Here is a 14161-nt window from a genome sequence, read left to right on the forward strand (position 1 = left end):
GAGAAATAAAGAAAAGCTGTTAACTTGAATTTATTTGAACCAAAGTGTTACTGGATTATGCAATAAGGTAAGCGATGTTTGGATCCTGTGCCTTAATTCTATTCTCAATTATAATCTTAGCGTATGCTCGATTACACTACCTCTAGCGCTTGAAAGTGGAACTAGCCGCTGGCGCACAGAGAAACAAAACACAGGAAAATTCGCTCAGTGTCCATTCTTTATAATCCCTATTCGCTGGGTACACTGCGGAGTCCGTGGATATCCAGAGTACCGCAATCGTTTGAGCCAGCAAATGCCGACAAGTCCACCATTGTTAGTCCAGTGCACGCTATGCAGTATAGGAGTTGTATAGGGAAAGAATGTAATTTAACTGCGAAAAAATGCAGTGCTGCTCTGTTCAGAACTATTCACAGAGAACTGAAAAAAGCGCACATTTGTTTTCTCTGTGAAAAGGTGAAAGAAATAAGGAAAAAGGAAAGAAGTGACTATAAATATAAAAAGGAATGATCCGCTACCTAAGCGAGCATACATTGTTAGATTAATGAATGAATGTATTTTGATATTTATTTTTTCAAAATTTGGGCCCCAAAAAATTTTCATAAAACTAATATAGAATTTAAGTTGTTTCAGCAATGATATTTCTACATAAAACAAATTAAAATCACGTACCAATTAGGATCAATGTCAAATTTTTACAATCTTCTCCCTTTCAAATCAAGCATTTCTGAATTTAATCGTACTTGCTATTTGCAAGAAAGACATAATATATTTTGTGAAGTTCTGAATTCATTCTTGAGACATGATTGTATTGTTCGGCTCGATTGGAAAATACAAAGACCGTAGAAACTAGAAACCCTATTAAGGTTAGACAGATGTGAAATTTCAATTTTCTAAACTAGTCCAGGTAGATCTATGAAATGTTGTACTTTTAATTTGTAATTTTAAATTGTGCAAATTTAGGTTTTCAAAAATTGCTACTATTTTGGCCAGAATTTTTGGGTACATACGTGTCAGGCCTTCAGAAACGAAACTTACTATACAATTTTCCTCTTTATTTTACTAAAAAAAATAATTAAAACTATTTAATGCACTAAAAGTGTGAAAACAGAAAAAATTCCACTCGAGTGTAAAAAAATTAGTATTAAAAATACCTCTTCTGGCTGATATGCATATATATAATTAGGCAGTACATCTCACTTGACGATATGTGTCAGAGGAAGGACAATTGTTTGTAAGCATCTGAAGTCTGATTAGTGGAATATGTAGCTAATCGGCGAAGTATGCATTGGAGGGGGAAAGAAACTTGCCACCCTAACCTATTATCTCCTGGCCTAATTGTCTCACGAGTGATGCCTTATTGATGGTACTTATGAGGTTCAAACCTGTCTTCGGACAGTTGACTAAACAACAAGAACAACAAAATGAGTGTTAGGTATAATACTGACAGTAAGTTTTGTTGAGAACATATTCAAAAACCTCTATAAAAAATCATGGATGTAGTACAGAATCTGTAGAAAGAGCAGCATTTTTAGGAATGCAAAATTTACAGAAAATTAAAGTGGAGAAAATTGACTTCAAAAGTTTGGGATAATAATAATGAACCAGGTCTCTGTCTTTTTTATTTTGCAGGCATTTTGAAACATATAGAACTAGCATATTATATACAGAACTTATCCTTATATACACTACCACGCTGTGCACACCTAACCTACACTAGTAAATAAAGATGACTAAAAATTACGTAATCTTATGAAAACACTATAATAGATAAATATTATTTACAAATCACTATGCACTGTAGACACTATTATAACACTAACAATAAAACTCTTAGAAACTTGCAAATATTTCATGTATCACAAACAAAAACCAAGCATGGAAAACACATTGTTATGGCTACTGGCAACATGCGGAATTCTCCTTTAGACAAGAGTTGAGCTCTCCTTTGTAACTGAATATCTTTCAAAGGAAAGCAGGCTTTGAAGTAGGTCTAACACCCGTTGGATTCTATGAAGAAATATTTCGAGAAGTCGAGAAGCTACACTGGCTCAATCGGAAATCTAATATAATACATAATGTATGAAATATTGTGTAATTTCCAAAATGGTCACAGAATTCAGAATGGAGGTCGTGAACGGAGAATTTAAATTAACAGTCAGAGCCCGCTGCCTTTTAAAAATGTGACCCTAAACAGCTGATAGACCGGTCGTATGGTCATGAAAATTGGCAGAGGGCATCTTCAGATCATAATGAATTTTTAAAGATAAAAACAAAGAAACGATTTTTTTTTTACCAGAAATGACAAAATCTCACATCAGTGTATTCTTGGGGACAGTATACTGAAACTACTAACTTCCATAATTTTAAAGCTAAACTCACAGAATGTTTATATCTGGTTGATATTAACACATGTACAAAAATTTCGTCTCTCTCTCTCTATGATAAGTGGTTTGCATTTTATAAAATAACAATTAGGGGCCTATATAGTGTACTGCTCAATGCAAAAAGTCCCTTGCATCACAATTTACATTATTTTTCATTGACATTCAATTATAAGATTCTTTATATACATTGGAACAAACATTACTATTGGAATTTTCTGCACAGCGAATGGGTAAATTACTAGGAATTTTTATGACTATTATTTTTTATAATAAAAAATTCTAGTAATTTACTTATTAATTTTACGGCAAAACCTTGTAGCAAGCTTTGATTCCATGTAAGTAAGGATCCATATAAGTGAAAATCACTTAAGAATAATGTCAATTATAGCGCAAGCGACTTTTTATATAAAACGATTCAATATTTTAATAAAATAATTAATAAAATGCGAACCACGTATCATAGGCGGATGCAATTTTGTACACTTGTCACTATTAAGCAGATATACCAGTGATCAAAATTTGGTCAATCTAGCTTCGTAAGTATGGTAGTTATTGATTTCAGTGTTGTGAACTCTTAAAACTAATGAAATTCGAGAAATTTCAGTATGGTGTCCCCTTATATGCGGAAGTCGGAGAGTTTTCACGAGAAATGCAGTTGGAAATGTTTAGATTTATTGTTATTTTATTTGCAACATTGTTGTTTTCATTTGTTACTTGTAATTTATTAAGTTCTTGTTGCTGTAATACCTGTAACTGTGACATTTATGAAGGAGTGTATTGAACACTTAAATGTATATTTATGCTGTAATAATTATTAAATAAAGTTTTTATACATTAGTATGTTGACTGACAATAATGTTCTAAAATGTAAGAAGATCCTTTAGAAGTTTTTGCCCTTCAAATTAAAAATATCTGAGTTTTACTTTAAATATTCCTATCCCTAGCGTGTTGAAACGGACTAACAATGGCGACCGACTCGGTGATTGCGCTACTCTTGTATATCCACGGACTCTGGTACACTGCCTCTTTGAATAATAAGGTGTCCTGTAGTTTCCAATTAATACTTTATTTCATATTCTTGTATGATTCACTTTCAATAATAATATTTCACAACATATTATTATTATTATTATTATTATTATTATTAATTTATTTATTTATTTGTATCAATTGTAGACTTGGGTCAGTGGAAGAGCAGGCCTTAACTCTGCCAGGTAAAATAAAATAAATTATATTTTTCGGATACATCAATATTTAATTTAAACATTTCGCTATTGGTTTTGTAAAAAGCTGATTTATAAATGAAAGAGTAATGATTAAGACTTTAAAATTTCCAAAAATGTCTCATTCCCTCGGATTTAAATTAAATGTACAGTAAATCATAATATTCGTTGCTGGATAATTAACCCCTCTCAATAAAGTAAAATTGCCCCAGAGAATTATAAGATAAGACGGACTGAGCATAAGCGAAATATCTGTATTAATAAGTTTGTACCATCAAGAGTTTAGTATTTATTGTGTGTGTAGGGCCTACTCCAATTTTCTTTTTATTAATGCGTAGGGCACTTTTTGTTAACAAAGAGGAAAGTTAGCACTTGCATCACACACAATTTGTCATTATTGTTCAAAATAATGTAAGAACAGTTTTATTCTGCAAAAGCCTCTACTTAGTTGCGAGACACGTGTGAGATCAATATTTGTTTCAAATTATATTAGACTACACGATGTCTCCTTCATGCGACAATATTTGTTTCAAATTATATTAGACTACACGATGTCTCCATCACGCGAAAAGAAGTGTAGCTAGCTGTGGCTCCTGTTGTTTCTGATAACAATGTTAATCGTAAGTATCTTAACGTTTCAATAAATGTGGTGAGTTATGATCACGAGTAACTTTCTATTAGTGTCATTCTTTAATTATTATGTTGTATGCTAAGAGGTTATTTGTAGTTTTAATAATTCCAGTTTTCAAAAGTTCTCTGTGTTAATTCCAATTTCAAATAAATTTTTCTCAATAACTTAATTATTGGATTTTTTTTTAATTTTCGCCACTACCTTTCCTATATTTTACTCCTATCAGTTACATACGTCGTCTCTCTTGAAATCACCTGGTGAGCACTGAATTACATGATTTCATATTAGGTTGGATTAGCTAAAGTCATTAAATTTGTGACGAAGTCAAAAAATTGTTTATTTTTCTTCTGCCGAATACATTCATCCGTCTTTAGGTGCTTTGCTTTGGTTGCATTGAGTATAGCTTGTCATTTAATATCTGGGCTATATTTAGTGAAAGTAATAAAAACATTGGCCTACAGCTGTTATAAAACGTAAAGTTTTGTGGGTATTTTACTTTTTACTTATTAACATAATCTTAATATGTAACTCAATTCACAATAATACTAACTTCATCACAGTCTTTTGCTACAACATCCGAGCCACGCCCCTTTGTTTTGACTAACCAAAATATTGCGGACCAATGTTCAATAGTCTTCAACTTTCAGAAGTCTTTAGCCTCTCTATAGTATCTAGCTCGTTGGGATTCAAGGACTCCTGCTTGTGTAAAACAACTCAAAGAAACACAGAGTAGGTAGCGCTATGATCAGACTGTGTCAGTCAGATATAGTGTCACAGCCTTTAAGATGGCGGTAGTTTGTCATCACCGACGAAACAGAAATAGCTTGAACTTATTTATTTGTTATTGTATATAACAGGCAAAGCCCAATTACAATGTTCAAGACTGACAAACTAATTTATAAACATAAACAAAGAAAAGAAAACATTCCCTTATTAAAAACCAAAACAAAATAGAACACAGGGAGAGAAAATAAAATGAAATCAAGGTGTAAAAGAAGCTTCAAATTAACTAAAAACATATTTTGGAAAATGTGATAAATTATTATCTATGTTGCAAAATTCATATTGAAAATGTCGACATATGAATGAGGATATAACTTATTGTATAACTGTAACATTCGGAAATCTGTGGAATTTTTGTGCGATTCTATATTTGCCTTTGGTATGAAATATAAATTTCGAAATTTTGTATTATGCTTGCGTGCATAAAATGTTATATAATAAAATAAAGCAACACAGTATCAATTATCGTTAATAATTTTAGAAAGAATGTTTAAAGATTGAGAATTTGGTCTAATTTGCAAACAAGTAAAATAGAAATGTTGAAGCATTGTAGCATAACTCTCACAAGTAGGATAATTATTACAAAATCTATAATATAACCAGTTTAGAAATTTATTTTGTATTTTTTTCTAGTAACAGAAAATTTTTGTTAGTAACTGGTTTCCAGATAACAGCAACATATACTAATTTACATCCAACAATGGAAGTATACTAAATTATTATAGTTTTGACTTTAAATTTACAAGAATTTCTCATAAAAAAACTTAATCTTTTATAGGATAAATTTATATTATTAATATGACTATGAAATATATAATTACTGCCAAATAATATACCTAATTCACTATGTTTCTGCAGGTAAAACTTTGGCTCTATTTCAATTGAAAATTTATTATTATTTTTTGTAATTTTGAAAATGTCATACGTATCCATTTATGACTATTGGATAGCACTTTAATATTAATACCCCAAATATGTTAGTATGTAATATTTTATTAAGTAAGCTTACCTTAAAATCAGATATAGTTTCAATTTCTTTATAGAATTTAATATCATCGGCAAATAATAACATTTTAGAATGTTGTATACAATACAAGATATCATTAACAAACAATAAAAACAATAATGGACCAAGATGAAAAGGTTGAGTTCAAGGAAAACTTAATGAGGCAGTGAATGCTACAGTTGTAGATCAATCACTGTCATACTTCCTAAACTACAAATTTGTGCAGGAAAGTATATGGACAAACCAAGAAAATGAAAACAGCAAATATTGGCTCATCCAGGACGTTGACAGACTTGCGAAGTTTAAGAGGGTACTGATCTGAAAGTTCTTGTTTCCACACAGTCAATGGCATACGTGAGAGCACTGATCTTGACTTACTGATTTATAACACAGCTAACAAAATAACTCTTTGTTTAAACCTGAGCTCTTATAGGTTGTGTATTTCAAATGAAGGTGAATGAAGCCAGCTTCAGCAAAAATAAACACTTTTAGAAATTATATGTTGCAGGACCCCTCGTTCTTGTTCACGTTCATTGATCCTTTCATAACATTGATATCCCAGTCTACTATATACAGTCGCGAAGCTCAATATGTAGTAAAAATGCAAACATGGGTAGTTGCCCACCACTAGGATCGCTACTATCGCCTCATTATCGCAGATCTCTCTCCTAGCAGCCGACAAAATATGTTACACTTTCGTTGTCATGTTTTTTTGGAAAAATTAACATCTTCCTTCCATTATTGAAACATTAAATGCATAAAGTTAATTTATTATTTTAATGAAGTATATTAAATTCCACCATAAACTCGAAGATACCTGCAAGAAATAAGTTAATATAATTTTTGTTTGTGCAAAACGAACTGAAATTTACTATAATAGCTTCACTCATTCAAGATTATAGCGATAATTAACTATGAAAACAATAAATATTAATTTGCATTTCTCTTTACAACAATAATAATGGAAATATGAATTAATAGAGTAACTTACGTGTACCAGTACTTGTCGTGTAGGCTTACGTAGTTAACTAAGTGGGATGAGGTTAAGCAATAATAATCACACCAGAATTGGAAATAAAACGTGATCAATAAATTTTATTGTAACAGACCCTTTCTACGTCTCTAGTAAAGCAACAAATAAAAATAACAACAAAATTAACAGCTATAATTAAAAACATATCCTCTGAAGAAAAAAGTAGGCCTAAGCAATAATAATCCCACCAGAATTGAAAATAAAACGTGATCAATAAATTTCATTAAAACAAACTTAATTTTTCTACGTCTTTAGTAAAATAACACATAAAAATAATAACAAAATCAATAGCTACAATTAAAAATATATCCTCTGAAAAAAAAAAAAGTAGACCTAACCTTTATTTGTCTGGAAATTTAGCAGCCTAAGTGACAAACTTTAACCGCTATCTAATGTCCTTTCGATTAGACTGAAACATTTCATTGTGAAATTTAAGGATATAATGTATTCTAACAGTCACAAAGAACTTCAAATTAACAGTTTTGTTTCTGCACAGCATTCTTGTGGAACCTTTCTGAATCTTTGGGAAACCGGAAAAAGGATAACTCTGGCCTCTTTCTCTTACTGTTGCTACAATTTATAGCACTACAAACGTCTCCTCCTTGCCTTGTCCCATATTATTATTCCAATTATTATATTTTAGCCATTAACATTTTCATTATAACCAATAACGAACATTTCACAAGCATCAATGTGAAATACGCAACGAGCCAGCACTTGATAGAAATACAACATAGTCCAATGTCGACCATGGACAGTCTATTGTTTCTAGTTGCTAACCGCTTGGACCGCTTTATCACGAGATTTGCAAAAAAAAAAACACTTCAAGCTTCGCGACTGTATATAGTAGACTGTGATTGATATACTGTTTAGTAGCTCTCTAAACTTGAGGAAATACGTATTTACGATTGCCATATCACATTCACAAGTTTCAACTTCGTTTATTGTGTTTCATCACGTTCAAGAAAAATATTTAGTTACACTGGTATATGCTCCCCAGTTATAAATGATGTATTTAGAAAAAAAAAAGTAATTGCTTTCAATATACCTCAGATAAAAGCTTCCTCTCTTCTATATCTGCGTTATCACTTGTTTGTATAGCAAGTGGGTCGGAGTCAGGTTCCATCATCTTCAAGTGATCCATTACGACTGAAAAAGGAAATTAAATAACTTAACCTGCAGAATGTAAGCGATTCGGATAGACTTACTGGCTTGGTAAGTAATCATTCTACATCTGCGTTGAGTGAGTATTTCTATGTATGCGAGCGCGAACATATTCCGCAATAATTAACACAAAAACAAATGAAAGTGTAGATGAACATGTGAGTCTAGGGAAAAGTTACAGTAACTGTTTTAGAAAACAAGCCGTACGATTGACGACATAGTTTATCACAAAGTTTCACATGCGATCTGCTGGTTAAAACAGATTACTGTGCGGTTCTATGTCAAATTTGACGTACAATTTAACATCGCCGTGCTCCTTAATAACTGAGTTTGCTCATAAAAATAATTTTTAGAATATAAGAAACAAACATGAATAATATTTACCGTTCTTAAAAATAAAATTGAAAATAATAGTAATATTAATAAAAACTGCATACAATAGTAATTTATCCGTAATTTCAAACTGGTAAGCGTGAGACACAGAAAGAATTCGCGTAATAAATAATCTGAACCTTAAGGAATAATTAATATTAATACGAAATTTCAAACTGTTAAGAGTGTAATACAAAGAGAATAAGTGTAATAAAAAATGTGCACCTTATGGAATAACTAATTACACGTTTTATATTAAGGTTACACGGGAATAACGATCAAGGTCCATTTTAGAAAGTTTCGGGAAAAACGAATTTTAAAGTTTAAGCACTTAATACTTTGTAATGTCTGTATTTAATAGAAATTGACGTAAGGAAATGTCAAGAACGATGATTTCTTATTAGTGGCTAGACCACATGATAGTACTTCCTTTCCACTATAAGATAGCATTATTAACTCAATTTCAATTTTTGATGGACCTTGATCATTTTTCCCGTGTACCCTTCATATGTAAATATGTACCTGCACCGCTTTTTTTACAGTAATATGCAAAGAATTAAATACATACCTCTAGGACAAGTCGCTGTATAGCACAATGGATTGTAAGCAATGAAGGAAAGTTTTCGGACGTCGTTTCCTCCTTATATTTGTGGAATACAATGCAATAGTATATTACCCACTGCTCAGTGAAAAAAAAATCACATTTACATACCTGTTTTCAGCAGTCAATTTTAAGCACTGGTGAAGGCCAAATTAGCATAGAATAATAAGACCTGATACGATAAATTTATATTAGTATATTTCTTACAAAGTATAATTAAAATACCTATACCTAGATAGCAATTCATATAGAAGACCGTGACACCTTGGTTTCTGGATCAGTGTTGCCAACAGAACGGAAATTCCGTCAAAAGTGACGGAATTTCAATATAGCAGACGGGAAAAGAATGGCTTTGAAGGGGGACGAATTTTCTGGCGGAAATTACGATTTACATTGTCCCTTGACTTTTTTAGGTGCTGTCATTTGTAATTGTTTAATTTTTGGGGGAGCTTAGACCAACAAAATACATCAACTGCAGAACTAGAGGCAGACTGTTAATTTAATCAAGATTGTAAGGAAATTGCGTTAATATCTTCTTTTATTTGTATATAGATATATTGAGTGAGTCTTACTTTTTTTAATTTTGACGGATTCTCACGCATTTCCAGGTGATAGACTGACGGGAATACAATTTATGTGTTGGCAACACTGTGCTGGATTACTTATGACTAGTTATATCAAACGAGCACAGCATTCAGCATTCTGTGCTCGTTGGTTATATCAACATTGTAAACTATACACAATACCTCTATACAAATTCATCCTGCCTAAGGTTTTCCTAAACCTCTAAAACAGATATCGGGATGAACCTTAAAATAAATGGGCCACGAACCTACATTCCTTTAACCATAAAGATTCCGTTGATTTTGCAAACAATTTTCTACATAGATGCATTGGCATAGCTTCATATATTAGCCTGTTACTTGAGCGAGTTCCTCGACTTTATTCGCACAGGGGACTTTTACAGTTCAGACTTACAAATCCAGGTGTTTTTTCTGGAGATCTTGGCTCTGCCTTCGAACATCACACTTGTCATATGAGCGAGTTTACTGGACTCCACTGGCACTGTGAAGAGACAAAGTACCTTTCCCAATGTGCAGACTTACACCTTCCTGCGTTTCTTCTTGTGATCCTCAAGTCAGCTTCTCTAACGACTACCCCCCCCCCCTTCACTGTTAAGTGATAACTATTGCGTCACGTCTATTTTCGGTTGTTTCCCCTTCAACATTTTTTCAGTGGAGCAGCGAAACCACACTGAGACAAGTGGCGAACAGGCTTGGGAGTTTACGTATTCGGTTTTCGTCAGGGGCGTATTTTGCGGGCTACCGGTGGTAGCCCAAGGAAATTACAAAAGACAAAGTTTATAATATAACATAATGTAATAATTTTGTATTATTAGTTTTACCATAGTAATTAAAATTAAAGTAATTGTTAGATATATTTTGTGTAATAATAGGGTCAGCGGTAGCCCAAACCCTTTAACCAGTATACGCCACTGGTTTTCGTAAGCCCCAAACTTCCTTGTATTTTATACGTTTTTCCTTTTCTCTCTCTTTCAATTCAATTCGTCCACCGCTATATACAAAAGCTGCAAAAAAACATGTGGCGTGTTACTTCCATATTATTGGCCCTCTTGAATCGCCTGTCTATCTCCTTCTAATTAAGGTGGCAAATGGACGTTTAGGCGCAAGAAAAACTTCTTTAAATAAAACCTTTTTAATTTTACCATTATTATGGCGAAATAGTGTGCTGCATTCGGCTGTAAATCAGGAGTGAATGCAACTTCTGAAGAACGAAATTCTTCTGACTTCAAGTTTAGGTTTGCCATTAGCAGTAGAAGCAGAGCATAGTGCATTGGGGGACCAAATTGACAGTTTCTGGTTATTCTTATAGGAAAGGTCACAGTATCCTTTGACGTATTTCAGAAAAAGTCCAGGAAAAAGAAAGGTACCGAATATAATGATTTTGAGGTCGATTTAGAGTTAGGAGTGTCTACGGAGCTACAGATTCTCCACATTGCTGTCTTGTAGCAGCAGGTAAATGTCTAGTATATATTTGATTACGTTGCTATATGCAGAGCATTGGGAATATCATAAATAAAGCAATTTCATAATTGAGCCGTTCAGAGCAGAAGTGGCGTAAGTTAAAAATGGGTAATGTGGACTAGTATACATTCTGTAAAATACAGGACAAAGTAGCAATTAATAAGTCCTTCGTGCTCATGAAACCGTCGCAAAACTCAAATTAGTATATACCCATAGATAAATTATATTATTATTATCATTATATATTATTATTATTATTATTATTATTATTATTATTATTATTATTAAGTAAAGGCTGGTAATTTAGACATAATGGCATCACTAAAATCTTATTGTACAATATAGATTAAAAGTTATGAACAAAGAAAACATAAGTTTAATTTTCTTGTTTAATATTGCTAGGAAAACTTGAAAAAAAAATTCACTTCATTTCTATATTGATTCGTGTAGAACTTCTAGAAACTGGCAGGTATAAGAGTTAAATTTGTGTTTATTTTATGAACAGAACATATGTTCATTAGTGCAATAAAATTATTTCCTCTTGATGTGCACCGCCAAGAAGAATTCCAAAGATAAATAATGAATCTGGGAATCGATCTCAGAGATGTATTGATTACCTGATGAGTGCATTCTACTTTGATCAGGATTTGATAAACATGGAAATATGGTACCAAATGAAGTGAAGCAATATTATTGTTGATGCATAAAGAGGGATCCCCCGAAGGACAACAAAATGGTGCGTCATTTTGAACGTCTGAATGAGTATAAAATTTTTTTGGTCGTCGGGAAAAAGTACATAAGTAAAAAAAGTCGATTTTTCTGTTGTACCTTATCACATAAGTCATGTATTAGTTTCTAATTAAAATGATAAAATTTATTGTATGTTACATTGAAAATGGTCTTACTTTGACCAATATACATGAATTTCATTATTATACTTATATTTTGTTGAGAGTAAAATAAAAAAGTCACTTTTGAAAAATTCCTTTTTTTTTAATTACGTGCCTTTTCCGCCGAGCAAGAAAATATTAATAATAATTTATAGGAATGAATATAATATAATATTATATTAAATATATATAATAATTTTTATTACTGGAAAATATTTCTATTAATACTCAAGGGATTCTTTAATAATTTTATAATCCCCAAAGTTAAATTACGGCATTAAAATATGTTTTAAAAATATTACTCAGTACATTATTTGATTTTTTGATATTCTTGATTAAATTTTGAACTTTTTCTCAATATTTTCAAAGTTTAAGAAAATATGAATACAGGCCCGGAACCAACTACTTTCAGTATCTACACGCAATTATACAACTTAAATTATTGTATTGAATTTTTTTTTATCATATTTGTCAACTTTCACATTTCTTCACTTTCATTTTCAAAATTATAAAAAAATCTAGGGTGGTAATTAAAATACGAATACAGATTCGGATTCAGGGCACTTTAGTTAACTGGAACAAGTCATCAGAAATGTTTTTAAATTCATATCAATTTAATAATAATAATAATAATAATAATAATAATAATAATAATAATAATAATAATAATAATAATAATAATAATAATAATATCTCAAATGGAAAACATCTCCCCAGTATATATGCGTGCATGCCCTTGTAAGTAACCTGAATCCAGAGAATTCATTCAACAATAGCGCTCAGGTGTAACTTATAAACCTGTGATCTTGTTACCGTGAGATGTCACTGGTTCCAACTCTCATTAGTTCCAAAGTCGAAGCTGCGAGAAAGCGTCATCTCTGACCGATATGCCAGTCATAGCGGATGTGACGTAGGCATGTATATGTGACAGCTCTGGAGTGGAAACGAGAGCAGATCAGAAGACTACCTTGAAGGACAACAAAACCGGGTTATAAAGGCTCATTCACAATGAAAATTAAACATAACGTAAGCGTTAACTTAACGTTACAGTAAAATCAATGAACTCGTACCATCATTCACGATGGGAACATAAACATAACAGCAAACATACTTGGTAACCATGGAAACATAACAGTGACGCCATTTCCTCATATTCTGTCGTATACAGCAGCGCTCCACGATTGTGTTCTGTTTGCAAATAACGTGAGCATAAGCATGAAAATTTGGAGTTTGCAAACTTTCATGTTAACGTCTTATGGTAATGTTTATGTCAGTGCTTATGTGAATCATTGTGAATGATCCCATTTGGTAGCCTGGGCGCAAAATTCTGTGTTTATGCAACGGTTATGTTTAATTTTCATTGTGAATGGGCCTTAAAGATTTTCATGCTAATCACAAGGTTTTTGTCAGCAAGTTTTTGATATTAAGGCTGCAATGCAATCACTGCAGTTTTCCAAGAATAAAAGCCCTTATCTTACGTAAATATTATTGAACGCGCAAAAATTCTCTCATAAAATCGCTATTACCAGTTACAGTGAATTTCCGGAGGAGTAACAGTTCACACCTGTCAGTACAAAAAAAACAGCCATACCCTTCAAACGGAAAGGATTCTGGAGTGCTTGTACGCAAATAAGCGTTGCCAAGGTAATGTATTACTCCGACGTGTTGACAGATATGGCTCTTGAAATGTTTCTCGCTTGTGTAAGCGTACCTACATTTTGACATGGTTATTGTACGAAAGATTAAACGCAGCCACTCCACTAGTACGGTTTTTTCCCTGTGAGAATGGATTGCTGAGTTTCTAGACTACTCCACTGTGTATAGTTCTACCCAAAAGCACCACAGTTCACACTTCTCCATTCAATAAAGTTAAGCCAAAACTTGGCAATTCAATCATTTCTCGCCTGGAAGTAAGCGTAAACACCATTAGGGACAACTCATAGCACAAGAAGACATTCCACACGATATCCAACATATGACTTTTGGCTTATGAACAGTATAGTATAGCCTAATCTTCACCCCTAGCTAT

General features: G+C 32.3%; 1 protein-coding gene across 1 annotated transcript in view; it reads right to left on the minus strand.

Annotated features, from left to right (window-relative positions):
• Positions 1-14161, minus strand: part of LOC138691647 (zinc finger protein 227-like) — a 33876-nt gene that overhangs the window by 7835 nt on the left and 11880 nt on the right. The window contains exon 3 of the mRNA XM_069813833.1: positions 8109-8209. Within this exon, the coding sequence (XP_069669934.1) occupies positions 8109-8209 (101 nt within the window). The remainder of the gene's footprint in view (positions 1-8108; positions 8210-14161) is intronic.

The sequence above is a fragment of the Periplaneta americana genome, chromosome 16 (genome assembly GCF_040183065.1).
Source record: "Periplaneta americana isolate PAMFEO1 chromosome 16, P.americana_PAMFEO1_priV1, whole genome shotgun sequence".
NCBI classification, from domain to species: domain Eukaryota; kingdom Metazoa; phylum Arthropoda; class Insecta; order Blattodea; family Blattidae; genus Periplaneta; species Periplaneta americana.